This window comes from Hydra vulgaris, chromosome 07 (genome assembly GCF_038396675.1).
Source record: "Hydra vulgaris chromosome 07, alternate assembly HydraT2T_AEP".
Lineage (NCBI taxonomy): Eukaryota > Metazoa > Cnidaria > Hydrozoa > Anthoathecata > Hydridae > Hydra > Hydra vulgaris.
The window spans coordinates 17550480-17566520 of record NC_088926.1 but is presented as its reverse complement, the minus strand read 5'-3'; the positions used below and the strand labels follow the sequence as shown (position 1 = coordinate 17566520).

Genomic DNA, 16041 nt, shown 5'->3' with positions numbered 1-16041 from the left:
AGTATATATCTTAAATGTGGCTGGATAGCTCAGTTGGTTAGAGTGTCAAACAAAAACCGAACTGTTGTACAATACGAGTTCAAATCCTGCCACCGCCAACTCAGCGCTTGAGTAGTACTTCGGTAAGCAAAAATGTTGGTTAATAACGGGCGCTACTTTGGATTAGTCTTAATGACTTATTTGTGGCTGTTCGTATGCTAAGCCAACAATATCTTCGGATATAAAATTGTATAGAAAAATATGGCATGAAAATTCAAATAAATATAATATATATATATATATATATATATAAACAATTTTAAAATGTATTCTACAAAATAAAGTGCTTAATGTTCTAAAAAGAACAGAGCAATAATAAATTAGTAAAAAATCACTTAATAAAAATTTTTTTTATTTAAAAAAAAGACGTATATATATATATATATATATATATATATATATATATATATATATATATATATATATATATATATATATATATATTCTTCTCTACAACCTTTTAACCTTTTAGACCAATTATTTCAACAATCGGGATTATTATTATTATTTTTTTCAAAAAATTAAACCGTCAAAATAGCAATCTGGTTTATCGTAATATAAACGCTCGTTTGTTAACGATTTCCTAACCAATTGATTGGGGTTAATAATAGATTTGTTTCATGCTAATCGAATAATTGTTTCTGCATAATCATAAAAAAATTGCTACAAAACCAAACACTTCCATTGCAAATAACATTCAAACCATTTTGAACACTTTAGTAGGTGTAATTATTATTTATTTTTTTATTGATAGTTCAACTAAATCTTTTAAAAAAAGATAGTGATATAATAAAAAAAAAGGTAGTGATAGAATAAAAAAAAAGGTGATAGAAAAATAACTACAGGAAAGCGGAAGTTGTTTAAAAGAATTCTGCAACACGTAGATAAAAAAAAGAGATTTAAAAAGCCGCAGAAACCACTTTTAAAACAAAATTTAATTGTGGAAAAAAGTATATTTCTATTTTTATTGAAAATAAAAATCATAAATTTTCATATAAATATATAGCTTATAGTAGTCATAAAAAATCTCCTTTGCTTTTGAACATTTGGCCGGGGAAAACAAGTCTCACTTACACATTATAAAAAGCAAACAAGCACCGTTTTGACATTTAAAAATTTGACTATTATTTTTAAAGATACATTATATTCGCTTCGTTGAACTTCTCAATAAAATAAATGTTATATGGTTGCTCGGGAAATTCTATATTTATTTGGAATATGCTAACATTCTGAACTGTCAAATTAAATTTTAATTTAAACTACTAGAACATATTGATGTCTTTAAAAACTGCTTATTTCTTGCGTAAGTTAATAATACAAGATATTAGTTGTAACCTCGTCTAAAATAATAAATTAAACCAAGGAAAAAAGATGACGCGCTCGACTTTTTATTTAAATAGAAGTGTTTCAAAATAACTTTCTATAAAATACTTATAATTCATGCTAAGTTTTTGAGCGGTTTATAATATCTTAATACCATTGTAACCCAAAATCGGTTGAATTTTTTTAAATACCTTTTTAAAAAAATGTTTAAAATCAATTCAATAAAGCTTGATTAATATTTGTTGTACAATTACTATGTTATTCGTTGTCAAAGCATGATGTATGATCAGTTCAAATTAGTTATTGGCTTATAGTAGCAAAATTTATGTTACAAAAATTGATTAATGAAATTTTTATTATTTTCCGCAATACTTGTCGTGTTTTGATTATTGGTTTTGAGGTATCAACTTTTTATTATCAGTATAAATTTTTTTTGTCAAACTTTTGTTTTAATTATTTCAAAATAATTAAGATATACTTAATTCATATAACTCAAATACATACAAATTTTTTAGGCGCTTTTTCTTACTGACAGAAAATTGACTCATTTTACGACATATAAATCATTAATAGCAACTTTACAAGGAATCAATTAGATAGAAACATGTGATCCAAAACTTTTTTATGCAACTGCACAATGAGTCAAAAGTCACATTTTTAACAGATATGTCTAACAAAACTTAAATAAATCGGCATTTTAAAGAGTGCTAGTTTTTAAAACATTCTGAATTTCATTATATGAAATTTTCCAATCGCATTTCGAATTTGATTGCCTTAAGTTTTTTGTGGCTGGCACATACGATCAAACAATGACGCTTGATAAAGAGTGTTTGTGTATGTGAGGGATGGGGAAAGGAAGGGGGGAAGGGTGGGGGGTAGGGTGGTGGATGGTTGGAGGAGGATAGCTCATGATTGTTATTTTATTTTTTCAAAAAAAATAAAAAAATCATAGTTCAAGTAAAACTAAATAAGTTATAAAAAGTATAATATTTGTTTCAATCGTGAATTGTTGTTTATAAACAGATTGTTCTGCTTCATTATAAAAGTCTCACTTAGGACAATTTTTGCACTTTCATTTTATTTCAATTTGCATGTTGCACCGAAATAAAAATCTTTGTGTATAGTCATTTCACACTAAGTGGCCCAGAAAATTAGGTCATTCCATACCAAGTGGCCCAGAGGTCCGCGCGCGATAATCTCAGATTTTGATTAAGTTTTGTCAGCATGTTATAAAACATATGTCATGAAGATTGCTAAATTTTCAGATTTATTTTACCTTTATTATTTCTATTATCTCAGGTTTATGTAATTTTTATTTTTTGGGTTTTATAAGATATTTTGTAATACTTAAACTTCAATATGATTCTGTTGCTAAAAATCGACTTTTTGGGCTCTTACATTTTCGCAATGAAATGCTTATCAAGGGTTTAGATATCAAAAAATTTTGTACAAGATTTTATTTCGTCTTTACATTTTAGTTTATGGTTCCCCATAACTACCGTGCCGTAAACATTTAATCGTATTTTGCTGAGCCATACCCCCAGAAGAAAAAAATTCTCGGTATTGTTATTTTTTTTGAAGAATTTTCATACAAACATTATAATATAAAGCAAATATTAGCTCTTTTATAAATGTCTATACTGAATTATTTCAAAATGAATATGGCGCCAAAAGATAGATACCTAAAAATGAAATGATAAAAATGATAAAATGTATTTGAACCGTTTAAAACTTTATGTGGGCAGATTTTTTTATAATTATATCATTGTAAAGAGCTTAATTCACATTTTTAGAAAAAACAAAAATCATTTTGCAGAGGTATGTCCTATAAATAAAAAATTAAGGTCAACTTATACTCATACTCTTGTCATCTTTTTACAAATTTGTACCCAGCATAAAGATTGTTGTTGCAGATTTTATCAGGATAAGAGAGTAAATTTTTGTTTAATATTTAATTTCTGAAACAAAAGTTGATGGTAAATTGTGAGATCTGTTGCATAACTGATTGGATGACTGCAATAATATACTGCTCCGGTACCCAACAAATACATATGCTGCTAGATTAGTAAGATGACTGAGCCATACTATGAGGTTGACCGGTGATATTGATATTGTAGCCTCCTTCAATATGTTCGGAATAGAAGGTAAAATTTGAATTTTTTCACGTGGGTTACTGAGTTTTGTCATTTTTCCTTTAACTTTAATATCAAATTTGAATAATCAATACAATTATCACGCTGCCCAATGGCACTGCTAAGTGGTAGGACATTATTTGGTGATAAACCACTGCCAGAAACTATTTTTTCAGCAACAGTTGTTTGCACTTATCAAATTTTTTAAAGTTGATAAGTTAAATATAAATTAAATTTATATTGGTTAATTATATTTATAATATTATAATTATAATTGTTAATTATAAGAACAAGAACTATTCTTGTTATCAATTCGATTATTGTGCATTAATAAAACTATGAGTATATTTCTATTACTCACTTAAACTTAGTAAATTAATTTTAACTTAACTTACTGACCTGCCCCGAAGAAGTTATTTTACTGACCAAAATAACGTTTACAAAATATCAAAAAACTAACTTTGTTCAATTTTTTTTGTTCATAGAATTAATCTGTCCAAAATTAAAATTTTTTATTGTTTCTTAAGTGAAAAATGAACTCTTTTCAGTAGTCCATTAAAAAAAAAACTGTTCTCATAAAGTTTTAGGGGTTCAAATAACTATCAATTTAGGGTCTTTCACTTTTGACCCCATATTTATTTTAAAATAACTCAGCATGTATATTTATACAAAAACTGATTTTTGCTTCATATCATTTTTGTTAGTATGTAGAACCTACTTACTAGTATGAAGAACCTACCTAGTGGTATATAGAACCTTCATGCATAATAAAAAAACTGAAAATATTTTTCTTCTTGAGATAAAGCCTTACAAAAAAATTATAAAAATATTTCTAATATAACTTGGGAAACCATGGAAACTTGGGAAACCATGGACTAAATATTTAGGTATGATTAAAACTTTTAATAAATTTTTTTTTATTAACACTCGACATTAAATCAAAAACCACCTTTTTGAGATTTTTTAAAGTTTCAATCCAAAAACATAAGAGCCCAAAAATGCAACTTATAAGTACTGAACCAAATCAAATTTTGGTATGCCTTACAAAATGTCCTATAAAATCCGAAATAGTAAATATTATAATCGGAAAATATGGCAATCTTCACAACTCAAGTTTAAAAAAATACTGAGATGCTTGAGTGGGTTGATTTCTGAAATTGAACTGTTTGTTTGAGCCTTTTGTTTAATCAAAGTTTGACCAAAACATAACACTAGTAAACGCTGATTTTGTTACCAGGAATGTTGTGTCTATTTCTGGGTAGATTTAGGATGTTGAATTGCAAAACCATATTACTTCCTTAAATGTTCCTTTTTTCATTGTTTATTGTAAAGGCTTTTTAGTATAATTCATACAAATTAGCATGCAGAAAATATTTACAGACTTTATAAATGATTGATAGTAGATATTCCTTGGGTATGGGCAGAGGCGATTCTACAAATAAAATGAGGAGGGGGAGGGGGGTGAATCCTTAAAAATTACCGACTGGCATCTTTAAGAAAATAAAAAGTTTACCCAACTGAATTGTGTCAAATACCCAACTAGCCAACTAAATTCGTAAAAAAACCAACTATAACACAATAACTTACAAATTACCTTCTTTAGGAGAGAGGGGGGGGGGGGTGAAACATCTCCCTCCCCCTTCCCCCCGTAAAATTGCCTCTGGGTACGGGCAATTAGGTAAAAGTTAATATCAAGAATTCATGCATTCTTATAAAAAAATAAATATCCATATTTCAGCCTTTCCAAACACCCAGGTTTCCCTTGTTACTGGGGTTGCAAAAATAAACCTAACCAAATAAAATGAAAATAGGAGAGCATAACATTTCACTGGTTTACGGTGCATCTGTTGCCGGTAAAATTTTCTGATATATACGTTCAAAACAAAAATAATTTATACACAAAAATATTTCCTAAAAAATTAAGTTAAACATTTAGTCCTAATAAAACTTCGTTTTAAAAACTCTCCTCTCTTGTGTAAATTTCAAAAATGGCAAATCAGGGAACAGCAACAGTCAAACACATCCTACTTTTATCCCAAAAGCTCTGATAATGTTCTTACATGATACGGAAACCTTGCCATGCATCTCCATGCCCCTCGCTTGTTTCTCCGTAGATTTTCAGAAAACCTCTGTCACATTTAGGCAAAACGACGTATACTTTAAAATAATAATTTTGTAATAATAATCACATAATAATCGCAAAATTACATATATAACACGTATATAACACGTTGAAAAAGAGACATTTTATTTTACCTACTAACCACTGCATAAAGATTAGCTAGCGCACCTAGAAATAGTCAGACTACTACAGTGACCCTCCAAACAGTTTGTAAAGACTTCTTATTTTCCTTCCTTTATTTATGGAGACTTCAACTTTAAACATATTAACTATAAAAGTGTTAATATTAGAGACAGAGTTTCAATTGCAGCCAGCATTATTGACTAAAAGTTAACCTGTTATTAAGTTCAAGTTTTGTTCAGAAAAAATACTACTTATATCTGACCGTTTTTAGAATTCGCCGTCCCACCGTGATCTCCTCGTTGCAGAGGGAATACAAATACAAATGAAAGATTTCAGCACTAAACCACAAAATGAATTGTCACTTAATCACATGAAATACGAGAGCTGTTTAATTCATCTATATTTGTAGTTAAATTAGAAGATTAAGGTTAGTTTCATATAAGGTTAGTTTTATATAAGGTTAGTTTCATATAAGGTTAGTTTCATATAAGGTTAGTTTCATTAGAGGTTAGTTTCATGTCTAGTTAAATTAAACAACGGTATAATTTAACTTGAAACTTGCTGTTAGCGTAGTAAGTGTGATCTTATACAGCAGTACAAAATAATCAATGAAATTAATTCGCTCATTTACTGTAATAGCTAATAAAGAAGCATATCGCTCCGTCAATAATTAAAATTTGCATTTTCAAAAAATTATTTTTTGTGAATTGTTTATATTAGTTGGGATTTTAATAAATTTGTAAATGTTAATTATTGATAAATGAATAAAAATACAAAATATACAAAATGTTTACCTGTTTTTTATATCTGCACAAATTTGACACTTGTGGTCATTTTGTTTTATTTCATTTTAGACAATTGTTTACAGTATTCTACTGTTAACTTTGTGCTGTAAGCAATTGGTACGCCATTTTTTTTTTAAACTTAAGGTACGCCAGCATAATTTTTTTTTTAAAATTCAAGGTATTGCATTTTAGGCTGCGTTGTGAATAGTCAATTGACAAACGTCAGATTATCACTTTATCAAAATGTTTTTAATACCTGAACAAAGTAGTATGTTGTTATTAGTCATTTTATGTCATGTCAACAATCTGAAGCTTGTTTAAAAAAGTTCAAAGTTTTTACAAGACTATCTATTTCATTTTGTAAAAAAGTTGGTTTTTTGGATACATCTTTATCTTGCTGGGTTCAGAAATAATTTTAGGTACATGAGATTTTAAAAAATGTTAAACACTAGCACTAACACAAGTAGTACTTGGGTACTAACTTGATTTATAGTGTGTCTTTTATATTTACACGTCAAAATAAAAAAACTGTCATTTTGTGGTTTTTGTCAAATAAACCTCTATTTACTGCTTTTTTACAATATTAAATTGTAAAAAGCAAACAAAATAAAGTGCCTAAAGTTTCCCATTTTTATTAAAGAATATCACAAAATACAGAAAACAGATATTTTGACATTTTCTAGTATAACTTTTCTACCTTTGTAAAATACAGTTCAACATAAATTAGCATAAACTTCTCCTAGAAATAGTTATATCGCATAAACTATAAATACTTATCTTTTTATCACATTATCAATGGAAAATATGCTCAAATGATAAAAATTTGAAATAAAATAACTTGAACTGCACAAATATTTTTGAAGGTAGAATTGAAAACAATGTGCTATAAGCATCAGACAAAAATTAAATTTTTAAAATTAGTCTAGTTTTTATTTTAACAAATTTGATTTAAGTTTAAAAAAATTTATCTTTTTTTGTAATTGGAATCTGAATGAATGTTATTGCGTAAACCTATCTGTAATTAGTTAATCTAGTTTGTCTAAGATACATTTAAGTGCGTTAAGCCATACAAATATGGACCAAAAAGTTTAATGTTTGTTAGGGGCTTTAAATTTGTTAGAAGCTAGACCATTATTTTTTAAATTGAGTTGATGTTGATACCAAGCATTTGTATAAGTTTTCGTTAAGAACTTTGTTTTTCAATACTTTGGCATTCACTAACCTTGGATAATTAAAATAATTTTACATCTGGTTGTATTGCACCATCATTGAAGACATCTGCAACTAGTAGAAGAGGAGAATTTTTATCTATTCCGTAAACTAGGGTACACAAGAAATATGTCAACATATTTCTTGTGAGTAATGATACAAAATAGAAAGTTGTTGTTTATTTCAAGTTTTTTTTGCATAAAAATCTAGTGTTTTGGCAAAATCAAAGAATAAAACTCTATGTGAGATATTGTGTTCAATATTATATCCTCCAGTCATGACTTTTGCTTGCATAATGACAACAATTACACATATTCCAAGAAAAAACCCGTATCAACCGAACTTTTTCTTTTAATTACAATGTTGATATTTATATAAGGGTTGTGTTTAATTTTTACAAAACTTAATCTGAACAGTATAATACATTTTTTGATACAGTAGGAAAAGATTGCTTTAGTTTTACCAATAAGTGGACTTGTAAAACGAGTTCAATTTATTTGTTATACAGTTCAATTTGTTTGTAACACTAAAGATAGAAGATATTTTAAACACAAAGAAGAGTTGTTGTGAACTATTATAGTAGAGTGCTCGAGTCAGTTGATATTTGATGGTTGACTGCAAGAGAACGAGACACCTATAATGACGAAATTTATAATACATATTCCTAAGAGGAACTTTACCGTTTATCCTATAACAGATGCGGATCTAGAATTTTATATAGGTGTAGCTAAAATTTGCAACTATTTCATAAGTTGGTTAGTCTACGTCAAAGAGACGTCCTATTATTACGTCATGTAGACGGTGCCTGACAGTTTTTTTTATCTGAGCGTCTTTAATTGAAGGGTTAAACAGCTTCTGCGTTGTTTACCTAGTTTAGCTTTCACTTCTGGTAGACATGTATTATTCATTTATTTTTAATGGATTCTAGTAAAATAACTAAAGGTAAAATATAAAATTTGCCTTGACTATTCTGTTCGTAAGTTAGACATAAAATGTCTAACTTACATAACGAAGTGCACCAACTAGAAGGTAAGCCATAGGACTTTGCACTCCATATGTAAGTTGTAATGCTGCCTAAGGTAAGCTCTCCATTTCTAAATTCTTTCGTATTATTAATAGGCATCAATGTAAAAGTATTGTTATTGTTGACAAAAAAGCCCGCCATTACTGGATTCTTTTCATATATATTTTTGTTACTTATAGAGTACCTGCAACTATTACTGCATTAATAATATAATATAATAATATCGTGATATATTCAAAAGATATTTACTTTAAAGTTGTATACTACTATTTATAAATATGTATTTAAAAAAAAGATTTGAACAGTCTCACTATCAATAGGATCCTCAGGAAGCTAATTTATTACATATTTGTTTTTCATGATTATCAAGCACTCTTTTTGAAGCATACGCTAACAAAATTTACACACATATTTAAATTTTTTTATTTAGTGGTTTACTTGTATTTAGTTTAGAAAACTAAATACAATGTTTTAGTTTGGAAATGTAAGAGATAATAACTATTATTCAATCACAGCCAATTATTTAAGGCAACTTTAAATATCTCTCTTCAGAAGCTGAAAAAATGTTGTCTTTATCTGCAACCATTTCTGGATAAATTGGCATTAAGGCTAGGCCATTCAATCACTTTTCCAACCCTCTACTCCTTGAATAAGTTTTAATCTCTAGGTATTATACCTAGAAATAAATCTTTAAAAAAATTCAAGAAGCCAGTCATTATCATGACTTTTGTTTTAGAAATACTAGATGGGGGTTTTGATTGATCTTTCAAAAGATGCTTCCATAATCCAACTCTGCATGAATGAAGGTTCGATGCAAAGATAGGAATGATAGATATCAAGAAGTTCCTGAAAGTAGATTAACTACAGCCACAAGGCAAAAAGCAATCTTACCACGGGAAACGAGTCAAACCAATCTGCAATAACCGATCTCTTTTTTTAATCCGTTTTTTTTTTAGTTTTAAGTAATCGCTTTTCCAGCAAAATAAACTTATCTTAATTATTTATATTATTTTTACTTTAAAATATGTTGAAATATTATATTATTTTTTATTTCGTTGATTATATTATGGTGTAGCCTTAGCCACAACGGCTATACCCTATTTCCACGCCTGTTATAACAACTTGATACATTTACAGTTAAATACAATTAAAACCATGCAACATTACAATCAAATACAATTAAAACTATGCAACATTATTTGATTAGCGCATTAATTGCAATTACAGCATTGACTATTTTCAGACGAACGGCTATGCAATTTGCCATTAAAAGTACGTGATAAAGAGGACTTTGGATTAATGAATAAAATAAATATGATTTATAAACTTCTTACAAAACTTCATTTAAAAATTACGCATATAGTTTTGTGCCAAATTTAGAGAATGCATGATATTTAATAAGCTAATATTTAAAATTATAAGTTATTTCATTCTGAAAGACTCAGAATTAACTAAGTTGGTCATAGTCAAAGTTTGTTAGGATACTATACTTGACAAATTATTGCATGGAAGTAAATGTGCTTCTAATTTTACCGGATTGTTTGGATGCAATTAGGTTTTTATGAGTTATATATTTTTTGAATGCATTTTCGTTTTTACCTTTACTAATCCAGGATTTTTAGGTGAGGGGGAGGGTGGGTGGGTTGGGGGGAGAGGAGGGAGGGTAAGGAGCGGCTGTTGAAATATTTTTGTATTTTTTACCACATTTTTGCCTCTTAAAAAAAAAAGGTCCTCAATTTTTAAGATATTTTAGAAATTTCAGGTTCTTATGGGGAAGGGGGGGGGGAGAGGATGCATACCCTCATACCCCTCCCCCCTTTGTTCTCTGAACAAAGATTGATTTTGTTCAGAGAACATAATCAATTGTATTTCAGAGAAGTAAATGCTGAGTTGACAGATTTATTACTTCTGTAATGTAACTTATTACTCTATGAGCTTGGTGAATACCACAGACTTTGAAGCATTGACTTAATGCTGATTGTATCTGGAGAGAATGACATCGATGCAACATTTGAACGCTTGATATCCTTTAACTGGATGGTATGAATTTTCAACTTAGCTCTTTTATTAATAAAATCCGGTATTGTAATTTTTTTTAACACTGCACAAGGGGTTGGACCCAGGATTTAGTGAAAGTAGGTAATTATAAGATTTGTACTAAAAGGAGAGTATGGAGGAGAGGCTTAAAGAAGGAAATTTGGGAATCAAGTGGGAGAAAGGGTCTACGAGTTTATTTAACTGAATATAACAAATTGAACAAGTTGGTTTTGCTTTCGATTTTACATTAGCGTGCAAAACTAAAAAGCTGTCTTATAACAACACCATGTTTCAAATTTTTTACAAAATATTTGTTTATTGTTAACTTTTTAAAGAAGTGATTGGTTTTTACCTTTCTTAAACTCGAGTATGATTCTGTACAATGGCAGCTGTTAAATACTCTAAGTAGTGTTGCTCCACACTGTAAATAAATATACATCTTTGTCTCTTACATATTAGGTACAGAAGAAAGAATTTTGGTTTTTTGGAAGAAAGAAAAATGGTTTTCAACGGAAATTCGAAAAATATTCATCATTACAAACAATTTCCTAATTACAAACAACTGGTTGCAAAGTTTATTGAAAAATTCAAGAAACTAGGTTATCGTTTGTCCATAAAGATTCATATGTTTCATCGCCATTTAGATTTCTTACCTGAATACTTGGGTGATGTCGGTGAGAAATTTCATTACTGACTGAGAGAAACCTGCGCTTATACCAAGAAAATTTAAAATTAAGTATATATAAAAAACTATCAATGTTACGACAAAACGGTTGTGGTTTTGAATTCAGTGGTATAAAATAGGCCAGGTAAATATAAAAAAGAGCAATTGCTTTTACTCAGTAATTGGTCAGCTTTACGTGATTAAAATTTTTTAGCAATTTCGCTTAAGTTTTTATTTACTTAAAGCTGAGTGATTACTGAGTAAATTGCTTAACTTTACGTGAATAAAAATTTGTGCAATACTCCTGAAGTTTTTATTTACGTAAAACTGACCAATTACTGAGTAAAAGCGATTGCTTTTTTTAATTCACCCGGCCACATACCTAAGTAAAAAATACTATTTTTAGATAATAGAAAATACTATTTTTAAATTTTCTATTATCGTTTTTAAATATTTCTTTTCTTTTCCTTGATAAAATATTTTTCTTTTACTATTTTCTAGTTACTTTAAAGTAATTAGAAAATAATTTAAAAACTAATTTTTTTTTCAAAAGTTAGGTTTATTAAAATGTTAAAACTTTCAATTTTCTTCATCTTCTAAAATTTAGCCTTATTGTTAAAAAACGTCGTAACGAGCTATGTGAACGAGGTAAATTTAATTGAAAAATGTATCCGTTTAGGCAGCTTTAGGCAGGAAATCATTTAACCACATTTTCAATACCACGCTTATGTTTAATGATATACTATTTTAAGCAGTTAATACAGATTGATCGTTTGGCTTTAATGGAGAAGAGTGTTTTTTATCACTCAAAAAGTAATTCTCTTAAAAGTAATAAAAAATATTATTATAAAACAAAATAAATTTAAATATTAGCATTACAGTATTCAGTTAAAACAGTTTAAAACTTTTTTGACTGAGTTAGTTTTGTTAAATCCCTTCATGTTCTTAACGTATACCATTTTTTTAACGAACTTTTTTAAGTAAAAAACATCTTTTGTTTCTTCGCAACAACCTTGTTATGTTCGTGTTTTTTATGAGTTTTAGGCTCAAAAGAGGAGTGTAACAACAATTAATAAAAGAGTAAAAAAATATATATGTGTATATATATATATATATATATATATATATATATATATATATATATATATATATATATATATATATATATATATATATATATATATATATACACGTATAATTTTAAAAAAAAGTGCTTTACTTGAATTATTTGCTTATTCAGAGTTTAATGCAAAAATGAAAAAACACTTGGTCCGCAGAATATAAAATCATCGTCAGTAACATAATGAAAAAATAATTTAACGCATAATTGCATGGTACGATATGTTGCCTTAAGGTTAAAATCTTAAAACAATTTTAATTACGTTACTTTTTAAATTTTCAGTTTTTGTATAAAAACTTAAACAAATCTAAAAACGTCCTCAATGCCAGAAAAAAATTGATTATGCAATTTACAGTGTCTTTTGGTCTTGTATTTTTGTCTTGGTTTTTATTCTTGCACCTTGATCTCGAAAAAAAATTAGTGTCTTATTTTTGCGCGTAAAGTCTTGTCTTGTCTTTTGGTTCCCGGTATAAAATATTTATTATAAAACTTTTACAAGACACTAGATTGAAAACCATTAATACTATTAAAACAATTGGTATGACATACTTTCATACGTCTATCACAAAACCTGAAATGAATATACTTTTTCTCAATTCGTTGTTTCATTAATTGTGTAGTTGTAGAATTTGTTTATTTCATTATGTAAATATGGTACGGACATAAAACACGCACCTAAAACTTTATGGAAGAAAAATTATTTGACAGTAATAGTTTTTAAATCGTTTCCATTGCAAATGAAACCATAGTTGAAAAAATATAATTGTTGCCAAAATTTAAACGTTGCAAAAATTTTAAAGTCTGCACGTAGTAGTTGTGAAAGTGCCAGCATCAGTAAATGAAGCAACGTTGACTTCCTCAATATTAGATCTGGTCATATGTTTTATAAAATATCAACTTATCACCCAGACCCTTCAGTCCATCATCTTTATCAGCTTTAGCAATTTTATAATTTAAAATAGAAATACATGCTTTTCCGAAACATATCATAATAGATTCAATAAATGCTGCATTTTAGGCGAAAACTAACAGTCGTTTACATTTAAAATAAATATTTCTGGTCGTGCTTTGTTTTAAATTCTAACAGTTCTTTCATTTTGGTGATCTAATAAAGGCTTGATTCAACGGCCGTTTGTTAGCTTTTAGTTAATTAAAATTAATGAGTTAATTAAAATCATCTAAACTTTATATATTCTGAAATTTTTTAGTTTTGTATATTTAATGTTTAATACTAAATACAATTTACAAATATAAATTAAATAATTTTGTTTTATAACTGAGCCACGTTTTTACAAAGTCATGTCATACACTCCTAAAGATATTTATTATTCGATAATACAAAACCTGGATTAAAACATGCAATAAGACGTTAAGAAGTAATTAGTAAATGCTAACGGTTGAGCAAGTCAATTAAACTATTTTTCATAACATATTTATCTATTTAAATTATGTAATCTAATTAAACTAAACTGCATTTTTTAATTACATGTCAAGTACCATGTGTTTAATTACATGTCAAGTACCATGTATTCTTAAGTTTTCTCAAAGAAAAGTAAAGGAAAACAACAAAAATAGAAAACTTGGCAATGATTTTCCATATTGGCTGTTTTATGTTAAATTTAGTAAAAATATTAAATTAATTAAATAATAGCATTAATTACTAATATTACTACCAAGACACTTGGTGGCTAGCTTCTTAAATAAAAAATGTTAAAAAGTAAATCAAAGTAAAAAATAGAAACAGTTTTTAAATTTATATTGCAATTATTCATCTTCGTTTTTTGCCATAAAAGACAATTACTTAACTTTTAACAAACCATGTATAGTCTAGTTAATAACAATGAAAATTAAACAAAATAATTTTTCCTCGTATATTTTTGAATATTAAATAAAAACGTCCGATTGTTAACATTTGTTGAAGACGTTTGTTGCCCGACGTTTGTTGCCCGCGTTTATTAAAAGAAGTTCAATAATTTGCGATTGCATAGATAATGACCATTAGATTGAGCATTCAAAATGTTGATATATCCTAATATATAAAGTTACTGACTAAATAAAGATTTATTTATTAAATTCAAATTTATAAAGCGTTTACAAAGACTCTTCAAACTGGCGTTCTTTTTTTCAGTTATCTTTTCTTCTTGGGTTACTTAAAAGTTTTTTTTATAAGAACCTTCTTCCAAAAATTTCATCAAAATATATATTGTCATTAAAAAGTTAATGTTACGTCTTTTTAGTCAAAATCAACTTCTAAATGACACTAATTTAAATCTAGTTTCATCTTAATTAGGATTGTTACCGTCTTAATCACATATTTTATCAAGTGTATAAATACAACTTTTTGTTATTACTTTGGAAATTTATGATATTTTCTTTAAAAAATTAAGAATAAACACGTCATTATACGAGAGTGCTCACTCATTTTGTTTTACCCAAATAATATTTTATAGAGAATAGAGAATTATTTTAGTTCGACTGAAGATTGAAAAATTAAAAACAACAACTGGTTTAAATAACTTTTTATAAATTTTGAAAATTATTATTTTGCAGAACTTAATTAAAAAACCATGAAGTTCAAGATATCATTTGCAATTGTTATTTTCATTAACACGCTATTACCAGGTTAGTTTGTTTATCATTTTTAATATAATTACTCAAAAGGAATATATAAATGCATATACTAATATAATTTCTAATTATAGACCGGTAATTCTATTTATTATTTCAATTAAATACTTATCCTTTTCGCAAGGGGTGGTATGGAGCATAAATCTGTCCGTTTTAAAGTTTTAAATAAATTTAATGTCTGTTTACGTGAGCCAGCTTAGAAGTTTTTTTTACTGATGCTTTTTTTCTTAATTCCATTTTAGCTTACGAATTTCCCGTAGCACAAAGTGCTTAATTAATATATTTTTTGCTGTCCTGCCAATGTATTTTGTTGTCCGCGAATGGTATCATATTTAATTTTTTCTCCAAGAAATCCAGAACTTTGGACGCGTGTTTATTAGGTTAGCCTTTCAAGTTCGGAAAAAAAAAAGATACCTTAAGGACAGCTGAGGTGTTAAACTAACCCAATTGAAAGTCTTTTTTATATACAGAAACGTTTGTACTTTTTAAAATCATTGTCATCGTACACAATAGCATAAAATAATTTAAAAGTTACAAGTTTGCAATACTAATTTATTATTTGTGACATTGAAAAAAAAAGCCTACATAAACACCCAATAATTTTAACGTTGCTTGAATATATGTTTGAATGTTTGTACGGTACAGCTTACTTTTAAAAAATAAACAGTACCCCATAAGTATTAAAAAACAACTGAAAAATAAATGTTAAAATAAGGATGGCTGAAATATACTTCAGCCATCCTTATTTTAACTAATTTTTTAACTATCAATATTATTAACAATTTATTAGTAAAACAAAAACATTTTGCAGTTGCAACTTCCTTATATCGTCAGT

General features: G+C 27.6%; 1 protein-coding gene across 2 annotated transcripts in view; it reads left to right on the top strand.

The window, feature by feature from the left end:
- The first annotated feature begins 610 nt into the window (after positions 1-610).
- Positions 611-16041, top strand: part of LOC101238158 (receptor-type tyrosine-protein phosphatase eta) — a 112607-nt gene continuing 97176 nt past the window's right edge. Inside the window, exons 1-2 of one of the 2 annotated variants that reach the window (XM_065801239.1) lie at positions 611-758; positions 15129-15200. In XM_065801239.1, coding sequence (XP_065657311.1) covers positions 15146-15200 — 55 coding nt within the window. In that variant the 5' untranslated portion in view covers positions 611-758; positions 15129-15145. Of the gene's footprint in view, positions 759-1468; positions 1763-15128; positions 15201-16041 lie in introns of those variants that run through there. The other variant, XM_065801238.1, reaches the window with a different exon arrangement.